This window comes from Coregonus lavaretus, assembly GCF_964263955.1.
Source record: "Coregonus lavaretus genome assembly, chromosome: 35".
In the NCBI taxonomy this organism is placed as follows: Eukaryota; Metazoa; Chordata; class Actinopteri; order Salmoniformes; family Salmonidae; genus Coregonus; species Coregonus lavaretus.
In genome coordinates this window covers 9067516-9081482 of record NC_140022.1, presented here as the reverse complement: position 1 = coordinate 9081482, position 13967 = coordinate 9067516, and the positions used below count along the sequence as shown (strand labels likewise).

The window sequence follows — 13967 nt, the reverse complement described above, 5'->3', positions numbered from 1 at the left end:
TACTTGTCAAAGGTTTCAGAACAGCCAATTTTTCTTAATTAAAAAAAGAAATTGGGTTTTGAAAATTGTGTACAGTAGTTTATAATGAAACGCAGAAAAAATGTTTTGTAAGTACAGCACTAATTGTTATGTCTCTATGAACAGGTTACACTAGACTCTGCAGAGGTTCCTGTGGTACTCAATCACATGTCATGTTCCTGCTCTGCTGGGAAAGCACTATGTAATCACATAGTAGCACTTCTTTTTCAAAGTGCTCACTATGTTACCATGGGCTTTAAGACAGTGCCATTGCCTCTGTCATGCACCAGCGCACTGCAGACCTGGCACCGGCCTAGGACACAGGTCAGATATTATTTGTTACACTGATGCAGAACTTTGCAGTTTGTATTGACTTTTGACAATGTATTGTTCATCATTATTATATCACAGGGAATTGTACCAGAGGCCACCAATGATATGGCGGTGTGTAAACCAGCGGCTAAGAAAAAAACAAGTGTCAGAGCTGGTGTGAAGTGCACACTGTACCGAGCCTATGATGGTGAGTCTGAATGAGCCCCCGCCTGTACTAGAGCACAAAGACTTTAGTGCATTTCTAAAATAATACAAACATAAAAGTGATTATTATTTGTTACTTTTTATATAGACTTTCAGTGGATATTTTTTTATTTGTATTAGAAGCATGTACGAGACTGGATGAGTGTGGTTGTCTTTTTTAGTGAAAAAGATAAGGTGGCATTTAATGAAATCTAAACTTGACATATCTCACTTTCATGCCAGGGCCTATTCCGGATCCTCACGTCATGGCCAGTGCTGAGAAACTGAAAGACATCCGTCCACAACCAGGGATTTGCAAATTGCTGCACGGGCTTGAGGGCCTTAATTTGGTGGACTCTAAATTTGGCCCTGTGCCATTTGGGTCTGTGCTTTCTTACCAGTGCCCTCTAGAATTAAGTAGAGATATTATTAAACACCCTGGTGCCAGTGGTTTCCTCAGTTGCCTATTGAAGGTTACAACTTTAAATTTCCCATTGATTTTGAGCCCAACTACATACAACAATGTCATTTGGACAGCCTGATTGTGTCAGAGGAGATGTCTGCTGCTATTGAAGCAGAAACAAGAATGCAGTCAGAATGCCAGCTGTGGAGCCAGGTACGCAAACCCCGACTGACAGCCAGCAGATTCCGTGAAATATGCCATGTTCGTGGGGAGTTGTCTGCCAAGGCTTTGGCAACCCGCATTCTGAGAGGAACTCCTCAGACAGCTGCTATGAGAAGAGGGTTGGATCTGGAACCTGAGATACTGAGGCAATATTCTGATTTTTGCGATGTCTCTCTGAAACAATGCGGGGTCATCATCAACCTGATTCACCTCACCTTGCAGCCAGCCCGGATGCTAAAGTCTTCTGCCCAACAGAAGCACCACCATTTGGTCTTGCTGAGGTTAAGAGTTGCGATGTTGAAAATGTTACCCAAGTTAAACACCTGATCACAGTTAAAGGCCAGGCCTGCCTTAAGAAGAGCCACAAATACTACTATCAGGTTCAAGGCCAACTCGCCTTAAGCGGACTTCAGTGGTGTGACTTCATTACAGATACCCGCACTGACTTCACAGTTGAGAGAATCTTTAGGGATGAGGAGATTATCCACTCAATGCGACAGAAGCTTGATCATTTCTATTATAACATCTACATGGATGTCTTCTTAAGTTATAAAACATAAGGCAGAATTTTATGTGTAAATAGTGTTAAGGTAAATGTAGAAGGTGAACCTTTGACATTTTTTTCTTTAACTGCAAATTAACTTGTCATATACTGTATATCTCCTATGTACTGAAACACACATTTTGAAAAGGATTGTGATGTAAATGTCGACATGTTTTTCTTTAACTGCAAATGAACTTAATTGTGTTATATACTGTATATCTATGTATTGAAATACAAATTTTGAAAAGGATTGCGATGTTGTAAATGCTCTTACCAAAATCAAAAAGGATTGGAAGCAGTTGCTTGCAAACATATATTTAATAGTTCCATCAGTGCCATGACACATAAGCACATAACATGGTTAATAGTTGGATATTTTTACAATATATCACATTAGGTTCATTAATAGCTATGAAAAAGTTATTACCCTTAACAAAAACATACAGTATAACATTAGATCAATTAAATTACCAACAAAGTTAATTCATATTTACATTTTTTTGTACATACAATACAGTAATATAAAAGTACTTCTATTTACAGCCCATCTAGCTTACTCAGGAAATATACAACTTCCAGTTGACAAAAACATCAGACTGGTTTGTCTCCTTTAATGTCAAGAGGTCCCTGATAGTTCGACATGAGGCAGCAGATGGCCCACAGCTGATTCACTGAACCCACTGTGGAAAGAGGAACAAGCCCATCCCAGATATGGTACTCCTTCACCCTCCGTATGGCCCTCTCGACTAAAATCCTCAGCCGGGCGATGGCCTGGGTCTTAAGAGTGTCCTCCCTGCTGAGCTGAGGAGATTTTTTCAGTGGAGGGATGACGAGTGTTGCCCCCACTTCTGACAACATCCTCTCGATCAGGAAACCCTTGTCCGCCATTAATTCATCTCCGGGCTGAAGTAAATGCAAGATCTGACATTTCCGTGTTATTTCCATGTCGGAGATGGAGCCTGTGTAGAGCTTTGATACAAATGTGATAACACCACATGGAGCTACACCAATCAGCCCTTTAAAGGTGGTGTGATTTTTGTAGCTCGAAAAGGTTTCTGACTGTAGTGAGAGGGAGGATGGTGTTTCACAGCGGATCTCGGTGCAGTCTACTATAACTCTCACCTGAGGGCAGTAGAGCTTGAACTTATCAGGCATTGTGGCCTGCACCTGCTCTCTTGTCATCCACACCGGCAGTGAGCCAAGAACCTGGTAAAGGTAGCTAGTCCATGTTAAAATGATGCGGCTAACTGTGGACAGGCTGACCTCAAAGATGGTAGACAAGGTTTTCTCCTGAAGCCCAGCTGCAACACGACACAGAAACATAAATAGTTCATCAATAAGTGGAAGTTTTCGGTGAGGGCTAGGTGTCACATGTGCCGTTTGCTGTGCCTTAGACCAGTATACAAGCCGTGAAGCAGAGGGATAAACAGAATCCCAAAACACAGTGAAGACCTCCTTTGAGCTGAATCGTGTGTAGTAGCGATAGTCCTCATCTGTGACACAAAAATTAAAAAGGAGTGGATGCTGCTTCTTAACTGTCAGGTGCTGGATCTCAATTTCTAGGGACAACACTTGCAGCTCCAACTCTCGAATTCTTTGAGTAGCACTGTCCAGTTTACCTTAAGGGGAAGAAAAAGCATACATGTTGGTAGGTTAGTTATTACTCATCTATCCCATCCCATTTTCAATAAATAAAACTGAAGAAGCTTCTAAGATGGATGAGGTTTAAAACGCCAAGTCTTTTCACAGAGAGACCAGTTACTCCAAATCGTAGTATAAAATAGTATTTTTACTTAACTGCCATATACTTTTACTTTTTTTGCCAAACAGATACATGGTTACTCTTATTTGTAATACTAACCAGGAGAAGGACGGCAGGCATAGTCGTGATCGTTTGTCACTGCAGGCAAAGCACCCTCTGTGCTGTCAGGCATCTCATGATCAGAATCATCCAGGACAGCAACACCAAGACGCTTTCTTGCTCGCTGGTAAACTGACTCCCGAGCTTGTGAGCCGCCTCCTATATGTGTGAAATTAACCATATGCTTGTCATGATACATTTTGGTAATCACTTTTCAGTCCCTAAAATGACAAAATGTAGCAGCTATATTGCATCAGGATTAAATTATTAAACATTTTGTACAAGTAATATATTATTGGATTACAGTAGTATTACGTTTAACGCTGTCTACCTATCCTTACCCCAATCATTCCAGTGGAATCTAGACGGCACTGATCCCTGTTTAATACGGATCCGTCCACTGGCCGATGTGTATCTATCCTCAGGGGGAAAGTGCTGACTGCAAACAAAGGTGCTCCCACGAAGAATCTTAAAACTTGGTCCCTCATCTCTCCTGATCGCCCTCACCCAACGGGCACGTATTTCTCCATCAACAGGGAAATCGTGAAAACTCAGATACGGGAATTTCTGTTTGTTGTTTGAACAAAATGGTACACTGCAATAGCATCTTCTCGAAGATTGTGCCATGCTTCGGTGTTGGATGGGATACTGTTGCGATACAGACACCGGGAGAAAAGAAACAGCTAAATTAACATTCAGCTTTGACCAGGAATCAATATTTATCTAGCTATCATGCACAACAGTATTTGAATAGGTGAGTTACTATACATTCATGAATAAACTAACTGCCTAACAAAGGGTTAGATAGCTAGCTAAGTAAACTTGTTACATTACAGCCAGGCAGCAATGTAACGCTACCTTTTAACGTTATCGGTATCTGGTACTAAGTTGTTGTTAGCTAACGTTAGCCCACTTTTAAGTAACTAAGGCAGTGAACAATTATGAATTAACAATAACGTTAGCAAGTTACAAACCATTGCATATACGTAAACATTATTACTCTTAACTTTACTAATTTAACTTAAACGTACCTTTTGGAATTTCTTCAAGTAGCTAGCTTGCTAGTTAGTGGTCAACAGTTGTATTTTCGTTGAGAAGTCTCAGGTTACGGGCGAACGGAAGTGAAGTTAACCTGCTACGCGGAAAGGCGGAAGTTAGATGACGTCATCGTGAAAAGGGCCTATAGTCGTAAGAAGTTTCAACATTACAACAACATGTCATAGGCTATTAAACAAGGACCTAACTGATGAAATGCGGCTGCTGTGTTAAAAAACGAATAGCTTTTTCTCTAATCTATTGATGATCAGATACTTCAGTTGTAACAAAACATAATTTTTTTGCATTGTTGGTTAAGGGCTTGTAAGTAAGCATTTCACTGTAAGGGCTACACCTGTTGTATTCGAAGCATGGGCTACCGAGTGACGCAGCGGTCTAAGGCACTGCATCTCAGTGCTTGAGGTGTCATTACAGACCCCCTGGTTCGATTCCAGGCTGTATCACAACCGGCCGTGATTGGGAGTCCCATAGGGCAGTGCACAATTGGCCAAGCGTTGTCCGGGTTTGGCCGGTGTAGGCTGTCATTGTAAATAAGAATTTGTTCATAACTGACTTGCCTGGTAAAATAAAAATGTGCCAAATTTGATTTGATTTTAATTAGCTCAGTTGCGCTCACATTTTTTAGTTGATAAACAACTTTAGCAATGTTACAAACTTAGACTCCTCTTTTTTAACAATAGCCTATATAGAAATCAAAATGTCTCTGGGTAGGGTAGACGTAACATAGTAAACGTAAATCCAGGACACTCCAATTTGTATGATATGTTAAGGTACTTATGGTATGTACAGTATTCATTTATGGATGTCCATCATCCATTTCGAATTATATGTTATGAATTACAATATTCGTACAATATGTTATGAATTACAATTCGTACAATATGTTATGAATTACAATTCGTACAATATGTTATGAATTACAATATGTTGTGGCTAACGTTAGCTAGGTGGCTAATTTTAGCTAGGCTAGGAGTTAGGGGTTAAGGTTAGTGATAATGAAACCAGAAACATGTCTGTGAACATCCCAGATGCTAGATGGCACTGTCAGGGGAAACCTCAAGACGGGCTATATTTATAACGTGTTAGAAGTGCTGCTGCTTAGAGTCTGAGGGGTATGATGATGTGAGACTGCTGTGCTGAATTTTTACATGGCTATTGAAAGTGACTGTACCTGAATCCCAAATGACACCCTATTACCTAGATAGTGCACTACTTTTGACCAGAGCCCTAGGGTTCCATTCGTGAGGCAAGTTGTATCTGCAGCATTGGAATCCTCTGGTGCCCACACTGTAATGGAAAACTGTAATTTATACGGTAATTTGGATATTAACAGTAAAATACTCTGACATTTTTTATTGCAGCATACTGTAAGTTATGGTGCATTGTGGGAAAATATTGTGGGCAGGGAAAATTGTTGTGTTTCGTGGCATTTTTCAAATGTGAAAAAGGGGGCCCTGGGGAAGAAAGGTTGGGAACCACTACTATACAAGTGCAAGTGATATATAACACCAAATATTCATTGATATGCTGTAATGTGTAAACACATTATCTAACAGCCACCCTGCTTGCACCAATCTCTTGTAATTACAGTAAAATACTGTGAAATACAAACCCCCTCCCCTCAATGAATTTCATTCATTCAGATTATGGCGGCATTTACTTTTGTACAGTATAATACAATAAATGTACTTGCTTTGATACCATAACTAGATTATATTACAGTAGATTACAGTAGTATGAAATACAGAGATTTACTTTCAGTGCCTTGCAAATGTATTCATCCCCCTTGGCGTTTTTCCTATTTTACAACCTGTAATTTAAATGAATTTTTATTTGGATTTCATGTAATGGACATACACAAAATAGTCAAAATTGGTGAAGTGAAATGAAAAAAAAGATGTTGATTCAAAGAATTCTAAAAAATTAATAACGGAAAAGTGGTGCGTGCATATATATTCACCCCCTTTGCTATGAAGCCCCTAAATAACATCAGGTGAAACCAATTACCTTCAGAAGTCACATAATAAGTTAAATAAAGTCCACCTGTGTGCAATCTAAGTGTCACATGATCTCAGTATGTATATACACCTGTTCTGAAAGGCCCCAGTGTCTGCAACTCCACCAAGCAAGGGGCACCACCAAGCAAGCCGCACCATTAAAACCAAGTGGCTCTCCAAACAGGTCAGGGACAAAGTTGTGGAGATGTACAGATCAGGGTTGGGTTATAAAAAAATATCAGAAACTTTGAACATCCCACGGAGCACCATTAAATCCATTATTAAAAAATGGAAAGAATATGGCACCACAACAAACCTGCCAAGAGAGGGCCGCCCACCAAAACTCACGGACCAAGCAAGGAGGGCATTAATCATAGAGGCAACAAAGAGACCAACGATAACCCTGAAGGAGCTGCAAAGCTCCACAGCGGAGATTGGAGTACATGTCCATAGGACCACTATAAGCCGTACACTCCAAAGAGCTGGGCTTTACGGAAGAGTGGCCAGAAAAAAGCAGTTGCTTCAAGAAAGAAATAAGCAAACACATTTTGTGGTTGCCAAAAGGCATGTGGGAGACTCCCCAAACATATGGAAGAAGGTACTCTGATCAGATGAGACTAAAATCGAGGTTTTGGCCATCAAGGAAAACACTATGTCTGGCGCAAACCCAACACTTCTCATCACCCCGAGAACACCCACAGTGAAGCATGGTGGTGGCAGATTCATGCTGTGGGGATGGTTTTCATCGGCAGGGACTGGGAATCTGGTCAGAATTGAAGGAATGATGGATGGCGCTAAAGACAGGGAAATTCTTGAGGGAAACCTGTTTAAGCCTTCCAGAGATTTGAGACTGGGATGGAGGTTCACATTCCAGCAGGACAATGACCCTAAGCATACTGCTAAAGTAACACTCGAGTGGTTTAAGGGGAAACATTAAAATGTCTTGGAATGGCCTAGTCAAATCCCAGACCTCAATCTAATTGAGAATCTGGTGTATTTATTTTTTATTTTTCATTCACCTTTATTTAACCAGGTAAACCAGTTGAGAACAAGTTCTCATTTACAACTGTGTCACGTACGTTGATGAATGGGTCAGACCAAGGCGCAGTGTGATATGCAAACATGTTTATTTGACTTATAAACACAACGACAAAACAAGAAACGAAACGTGAAGTCCAAGGTACACAAACAACATACCTCACACAAAACAAGATCCCACAACCCACTAGTGCCAATAGGCTGCCTAAGTATGGTCCCCAATCAGAGACAGCTGCCTCTGATTGGGAACATTTTACATTTACATTTTAGTCATTTAGCAGACGCTCTTATCCAGAGCGACTTACAGTTAGTGATTACATATTTTTTTTATACTGGCCCCCCGTGGGAATCGAACCCACAACCCTGGCGTTGCAAACATGCTCTATCAACTGAGCTACATCCCTGCCGGCCATTCCCTCCCCTACCCTAGACGACGCTGGGCCAATTGTGCACCGCCCATGTGTCTCCCGGTCGCGGCCGGCTGCGACAGAGCCTGGATTCGAACCAGGATCTCTAGTGGCACAGTTAGCACTGCGATGCAGTGCCTTAGACCACTGCGCCACTCAGGAGCTCAACACCGGCCAACATAGAAATATACATACTAGATTCTACAACAAGAACTAACACAACAAAGAATACACACAGCCTGAATCAACATATAAGCGTCCCCTGAGACCGATTCTCCGCCTCCCTGTTGCGCCCCTGGCTTGGTGCGAGGAGCAGGAACAGGCCGGGCCGGGCTGGCGACGCGCACCACTGGCTTGGTGCGAGGGGCAGGAACAGGCCGGGCCGGGCTGGCGACGCGCACCACTGGCTTGGTGCGAAGAACAGGAACAGGCCGGACCAGGCTGGCGACGCGCACCACTGGCTTGGTGCGAAGAACAGGAACAGGCCGGACCGGGCTGGTGACGCGCACCACTGGCTTGGTGCGAGGGACAGGAACAGGCCGGACCGGGCTGGCGACGCGCACCACTGGCTTGGTGCGAGGGGCAGGAACAGGCCGGGCCGGTGACGCGCACCACTAGCTCGGTGCGAGGGGCAGGAACAGGCCGGGCCGGGCTGATGACGCGCACCACTATCTTGGTGCGAGGGGCAGGAACAGGCCGGACCGGGCTGGCGTCGCACACCACTGGCTTGGTGCGAGGGGAAGGAACAGGCCGGGCCGGGCTGGCGACGCGCACCACTAGCTTGGTGCGAGGGGCAGGAACAGGTTGGGCCGGGCTGGCGACGCGCACCACTGGCTTGGTGCGAGGGTCAGGAACAGACGGGCCTGGCTGGCGACGCGCACCACTAGCTTGGTGCGAGGGGCAGGAACAGGCCGGACCGGGCTGGCGACGCGCACCACTGGCTTGGTGCGAGGGACAGGAACAGGCCGGACCGGGCTGGCGACGCGCACCACTTGCTTGGTGAGGGGAGCAGGAATGGGCCGGACCGGACTAGCAACATGCACCACTTTCTTGGTGCGAGGAGCGGGACTGGGTTCCTTTATTAACCCCCGCTCCTTCTGCTGCCTAACCAGCTCCTCTCGCCGTGCCTCTACACTTTTCTTCTCCCTTTTAGCCTCCTGTAGCCTTGTCATCCACCCCGTGTGCCCCCCCCCAAAAAAAATTATTGGGGTTGCCTCTCGGGTCTCCGTCGTTGGCACGGTTGGCGCCGTTTCACCTCTCCTGCCTGGGCATCTACAGTGGGGAAAAACAGTATTTAGTCAGCCACCAATTGTGCAAGTTCTCCCACTTAAAAACATGAGAGAGGCCTGTAATTTTCATCATAGGTACAGGTGTATACAGTTGAAGTCGGAAGTTTACATACACCTTAGCCAAATACATTTAAACTCAGTTTTTCACAATTCCTGACATTTAATCCTAGTAAAAAATCCCTGTCTTAGGTCAGTTAGGATCACCACTTTATTTTAAGAATGTGAAATGTCAGAATAATAGTAGAAATAATGATTTATTTCAGATTTTATTTATTTCATCACAATTCCAGTGGGTCAGAAGTTTACATACACTCATTTAGTATTTGGTAGCGTTGCCTTTCAGTTGTTTAACTTGGCTCAAACGTTTCTGGTAGCCTTCCACAAGCTTCCCACAATAAGTTGGGTGAATTTTGGCCGATTCCTCCTGACAGAGCTGGTGTAACTGAGTCAGGTTTGTAGACCTCCTTGGTCGCACACGCTTTTTCAGTTCTGCCCACACATTTTCTATAGGATTGAGGTCAGGGCTTTGTGATGGCCACTCCAATACCTTGACTTTGTTCTCCTTAAGCCATTTTGCCACAACTTTGGAAGTATGGTTGGGGTCATTGTCCATTTGGAAGACCCATTTGCGACCAAGCTTTAACTTCCTGACTGATGTCTTGAGATGTTGCTTCAATATATCCACATAATTTTCCTTCCTCATGATGCCATCTATTTTGTGAAGTGCACCAGTCCCTCCTGCAGCAAAGCACCCACACAGCATGATGCTGCCACCCCCGTGCTTCACGGTTGGGATGGTGTTCTTCGGCTTGCAATTTACCCCCTTTTTCCTCCAAACATAACGATGGTCATTATGGTCAAACAGTTCTATTTTTGTTTCATCAAACCAGAGGACATTTCTCCAAAAAGTACGATCTTTGTCCCCATGTGCAGTTGCAAACCATAGTCTGGCTTTTTTATGGTTGTTTTGGAGCAGTGGCTTCTTCCTTGCTGAGCGGCCTTTCAGGTTATGTCGATATAGGACTAGTTTTACTGTTGATATAGATACTTTTGTACATGTTTTCTCCAGCATCTTCACAGGGTCCTTTGTTCTGGGATTGATTTGCACTTTTTGAACCAAAGTACGTTCATCTCTGGGAGACAGAACGCATCTCCTTCCTGAGCTGTATGACAGCTGTGTGGTCCCATGGTGTTTATACTTGTGTACAATTGTTTGTACAGATGAACGTGGTACCTTCAGGCATTTGGAAATTGCTCCCAAGGATGAACCAGACTTGTGGAGGTCTACCATTTTGTTTCTGAGGTCATGGCTGATTTCTTTTGATTTTCCCATGATGTCAAACAAAGAGGCACTGAGTTTGAAGGTATGCCTTGAAATACATTACAGTTACACCTCCAATTGACTCAAATGATGTCAATTAGCCTATCAGAAGCTTCTAAAGCCATGATAACATAATAATATGCCATTTAGCAGACCCTTTTATCCAAAGCGACTTACAGTCATGCGTGCATACATTTTTGTGTATGGGTGGTCCCGGGGATCGAACCCACTACCTTGGCGTTACAAGCGCCGTGCTCTACCAGCTGAGCTACAGAATTTTCCAAGCTGTTTAAAGGCACAGTCAACTTAGTGTATGGAAACTTCTGACCCACTGGAATTGTGATACAGTGAATTATAAGTGAAATAATCTGTCTGTAAACAATTGTTGGACATAGAAGCACATAGAAGATGTCCTAACCGACTTACCAAAACTATAGTTTGTTAACAAGAAATTTGTGGAGTGGTTGAAAAACAAGTTTTAATGACTCCAACCTAAGTGTATGTAATCTTCCGACTTCAACTGTATATACTGAGATCATGTGACACTTAGATTGCACACAGGTGGACTTTATTTAACAAATTATGTGACTTCTGAAGGTAATTGGTTGCATCAGATCTTATTTAGGGGCTTCATAGCAAAGGGGGTGTATACATATGCACGCACAACTTTTCCGTTATTTATTTTGTTGAATTTTTTGAAACAAGTAATTTTTTTAATTTCCCTTCACCAATTTTGACTATTTTGTGTATGTCCATTACATGAAATCCTAATTAGAATCCATTTAAATTTGAAGTTGAATACAACAAAATAGGAAAAACGCCAAGGTGAATTAATACTTTTGCAAGGCACTGTAACTCCTCACAGGCCATACGACTGCGCTATCGATCTCCTGACGGGCGCCATGCCCACACGAGTGCAATTGTTTTCCTTGTCCCTGCCGGAGACACTGGCAATGAGGAAGTATATCGACGAGGCACTCGTCAAGGGTCTCATCTGCCCCCTCTACCTCACCGCGGGCGCGGGCTTCTTCTTCGTGGGCAAAAAGGACGGTGGGCAGCGGCCGTGCATTGATTACCAGGCGCTCAATGACATCACGGTTAAGAACCGCTACCCACTCCCCCTGACGGTATTCGAGTCATTGCAGGGAGCCCGGGTCTTCACCAAGCTGGACTTACGAAATGTTGCCAATGCGCCTGCGGTGTACATTTACTAGTTAGCTAGCACTGTAGTGGCATCTAATATAGGATACTTGTATCAGCTGTTATAGATTAATTTCATGACGATGAGCTCCTACATGTGCTCCAGTATTAAAGTTGCCCTCCAGTGGCCGCCACATCTGGAACTCCAAGACGGACAGATAGACACACACACACATACACACACAGTGTGAGAGCTGGGTAAAATAGAATAACGCAAAACAAATGTTGCTATTCATAGGTTGCACCTCCGTCACTGGGTTACATCATGCCATTGTTATGAACGTTCTCAAGCCGCCCACTGGCGCCTTAGTGGTGTGATAAATGGAAGCTAATGGCTGTTTAGTCTAAATAACACTATAGTGGCCTGGAAATATGATGGCATTGCTAAAGTAGGCAAATGTTTAGTAGGAAACAACTTTGCCATCATTATCATGTCGTCAAATGGATGGCAACGTTGTCATTAGCTAACAAAGTTAATCAAAAATAGCTATCAATGCTAATGTTAGCTAGCTAGCTAAAATCGGTGGTCTCCCCTAAATCTTAGCTATCTAGCTAGCTAACGTTATACTTCACCTAAAGTCAATCTGATGACATCAAAATGATGAAAATATGTTTTCCTACTAATTATTTGCCTCATTTTGCAATGTCATTGTATTTCCAAGCCACTCTAATGCACTTTTTATGAAATCATGTGTTCATTGACAATGCATTGAATAGAATACTCGATCAGTCGAACATGCTTCTCAGATAGGGGCTTGCTTGTTCCTGAGAATAGCCATTGCTAACTACCATAGTGACCCCTCAGTCGCTAATTTCAGCGCATTATTCATATATTTTGCTTGCTAGTTGTTGGCTGTGCTAGAAATGAAATAATAATTTTGTTTCAGTGCACCTTCCAAATGTGAAATTACAAGACAAAAAGGACACTTAGCTAGCTAAGCTGTTCCTCTATGTCGTCTTTCTTGTTTGTGAAGGTAAGGTAGCTAGCTGGCTAATGTCATTCCCAGAGACTTCCACACAAATGCGCACTCCATTGGGGACTTGAATATGAAGTAAACACCTGACTGTGTTATGAGTCACCACATATCCCACTTGGATGCGTTTAAGATTAATTTGTATCCATAAAGCTTCCCATGTCAGCCTAGATCAAGAAGGAGTAATGCTATGTCAAGGAGGTCCAATTGTTTTTTCCGTCTGTAGAGCCTTAGAGAACTCAGAATTCTCTGCAATGTATGTAAAGTATTGACAACACCATCTATATTGCTCAATGACACTAATATTTCCCAATGCCTCAAAAATAAAAGTTGATCAACTCAAGCAAACCAACCATAATGTCAACCTGTGCATGAGAGGAAGCCAAGATTGCCGAGTAGCCTATGCTAATGTTTCGGCATAATAAAGCTATTTCTCATAATAACTTGCAACCAGATTATTTCATAATAACAACATATTTCTCATTATAACGTTAAATAGCTCAGCATCCTTAAGCTATTGGGTGTCAGTCAGAGTTATTTAACAGTATATTTAGTGAATGGGCAAGCTAAGGATGTTGATGTAAGTCATAATATTAGGAAAAGTGTATTTGATGGTTTTCATTTCTGCAGCTAGCTTGGCTGGCTAGCTGTTTCGGTAGCTACTGGCTGGCTAGCTAGCTGAGACCGAAGAGATGAGAGAAAAATTTTCTGACTGAAGCACATATCTTCTGACAGTTACACAGTGCCCCCCCTAACTAGATATTTAACCCTGTTTAAAATGGACAATGTTGAGGTGGTAGAACTGACAATGAAATGAATCATAGTGGTCATATAACCTATTCCATTCTACATGTAAACATGCTTGGCTCATGGCAGGTAGCCTAGAGGTTGGAGCGCTGGGCCAGTAACTGAAAGGTCGCTGGTTTGAATACCGAAGCTGAAAAATGTGTCAATGTGTCCATGACCAAGGCAGATAACAACACATTTCACTGCATTTATCCGTTATATGTTCTTTAATCTTTTTGGTATTTCCATATACAGTACCAGTCAAATGTTTGGACACACCTGCTCATTCCAGGGTTTTTCTTTATTTTTACTATTTTTTACATTGTAAAATAATA

The 13967-nt window shown here is 42.8% G+C and overlaps 1 protein-coding gene and 1 long non-coding RNA gene across 2 annotated transcripts; one reads left to right on the top strand and one right to left on the bottom strand.

Moving 5' to 3' along the window:
* Positions 1–320: 320 nt before the first annotated feature.
* LOC311109792 lies at positions 321–978 on the top strand. Its single transcript, XR_014610633.1, has 3 exons — positions 321–342; positions 430–538; positions 778–978. It is a non-coding gene; the product is annotated as an uncharacterized lncRNA (long non-coding RNA).
* Positions 979–2002: 1024 nt separating this feature from the next.
* On the bottom strand, positions 2003–3761 carry LOC311109727 (uncharacterized protein). Its single transcript, XM_084152698.1, has 2 exons — positions 3565–3761; positions 2003–3322 (listed from the first exon to the last, which is right to left on the bottom strand). The coding sequence occupies exons 1-2, from the start codon at positions 3743–3745 to the stop codon at positions 2295–2297; spliced, it is 1209 nt and encodes a 402-aa protein (XP_084008824.1). The 5' UTR covers positions 3746–3761; the 3' UTR covers positions 2003–2294.
* Between the last annotated feature and the right edge of the window lie 10206 nt (positions 3762–13967).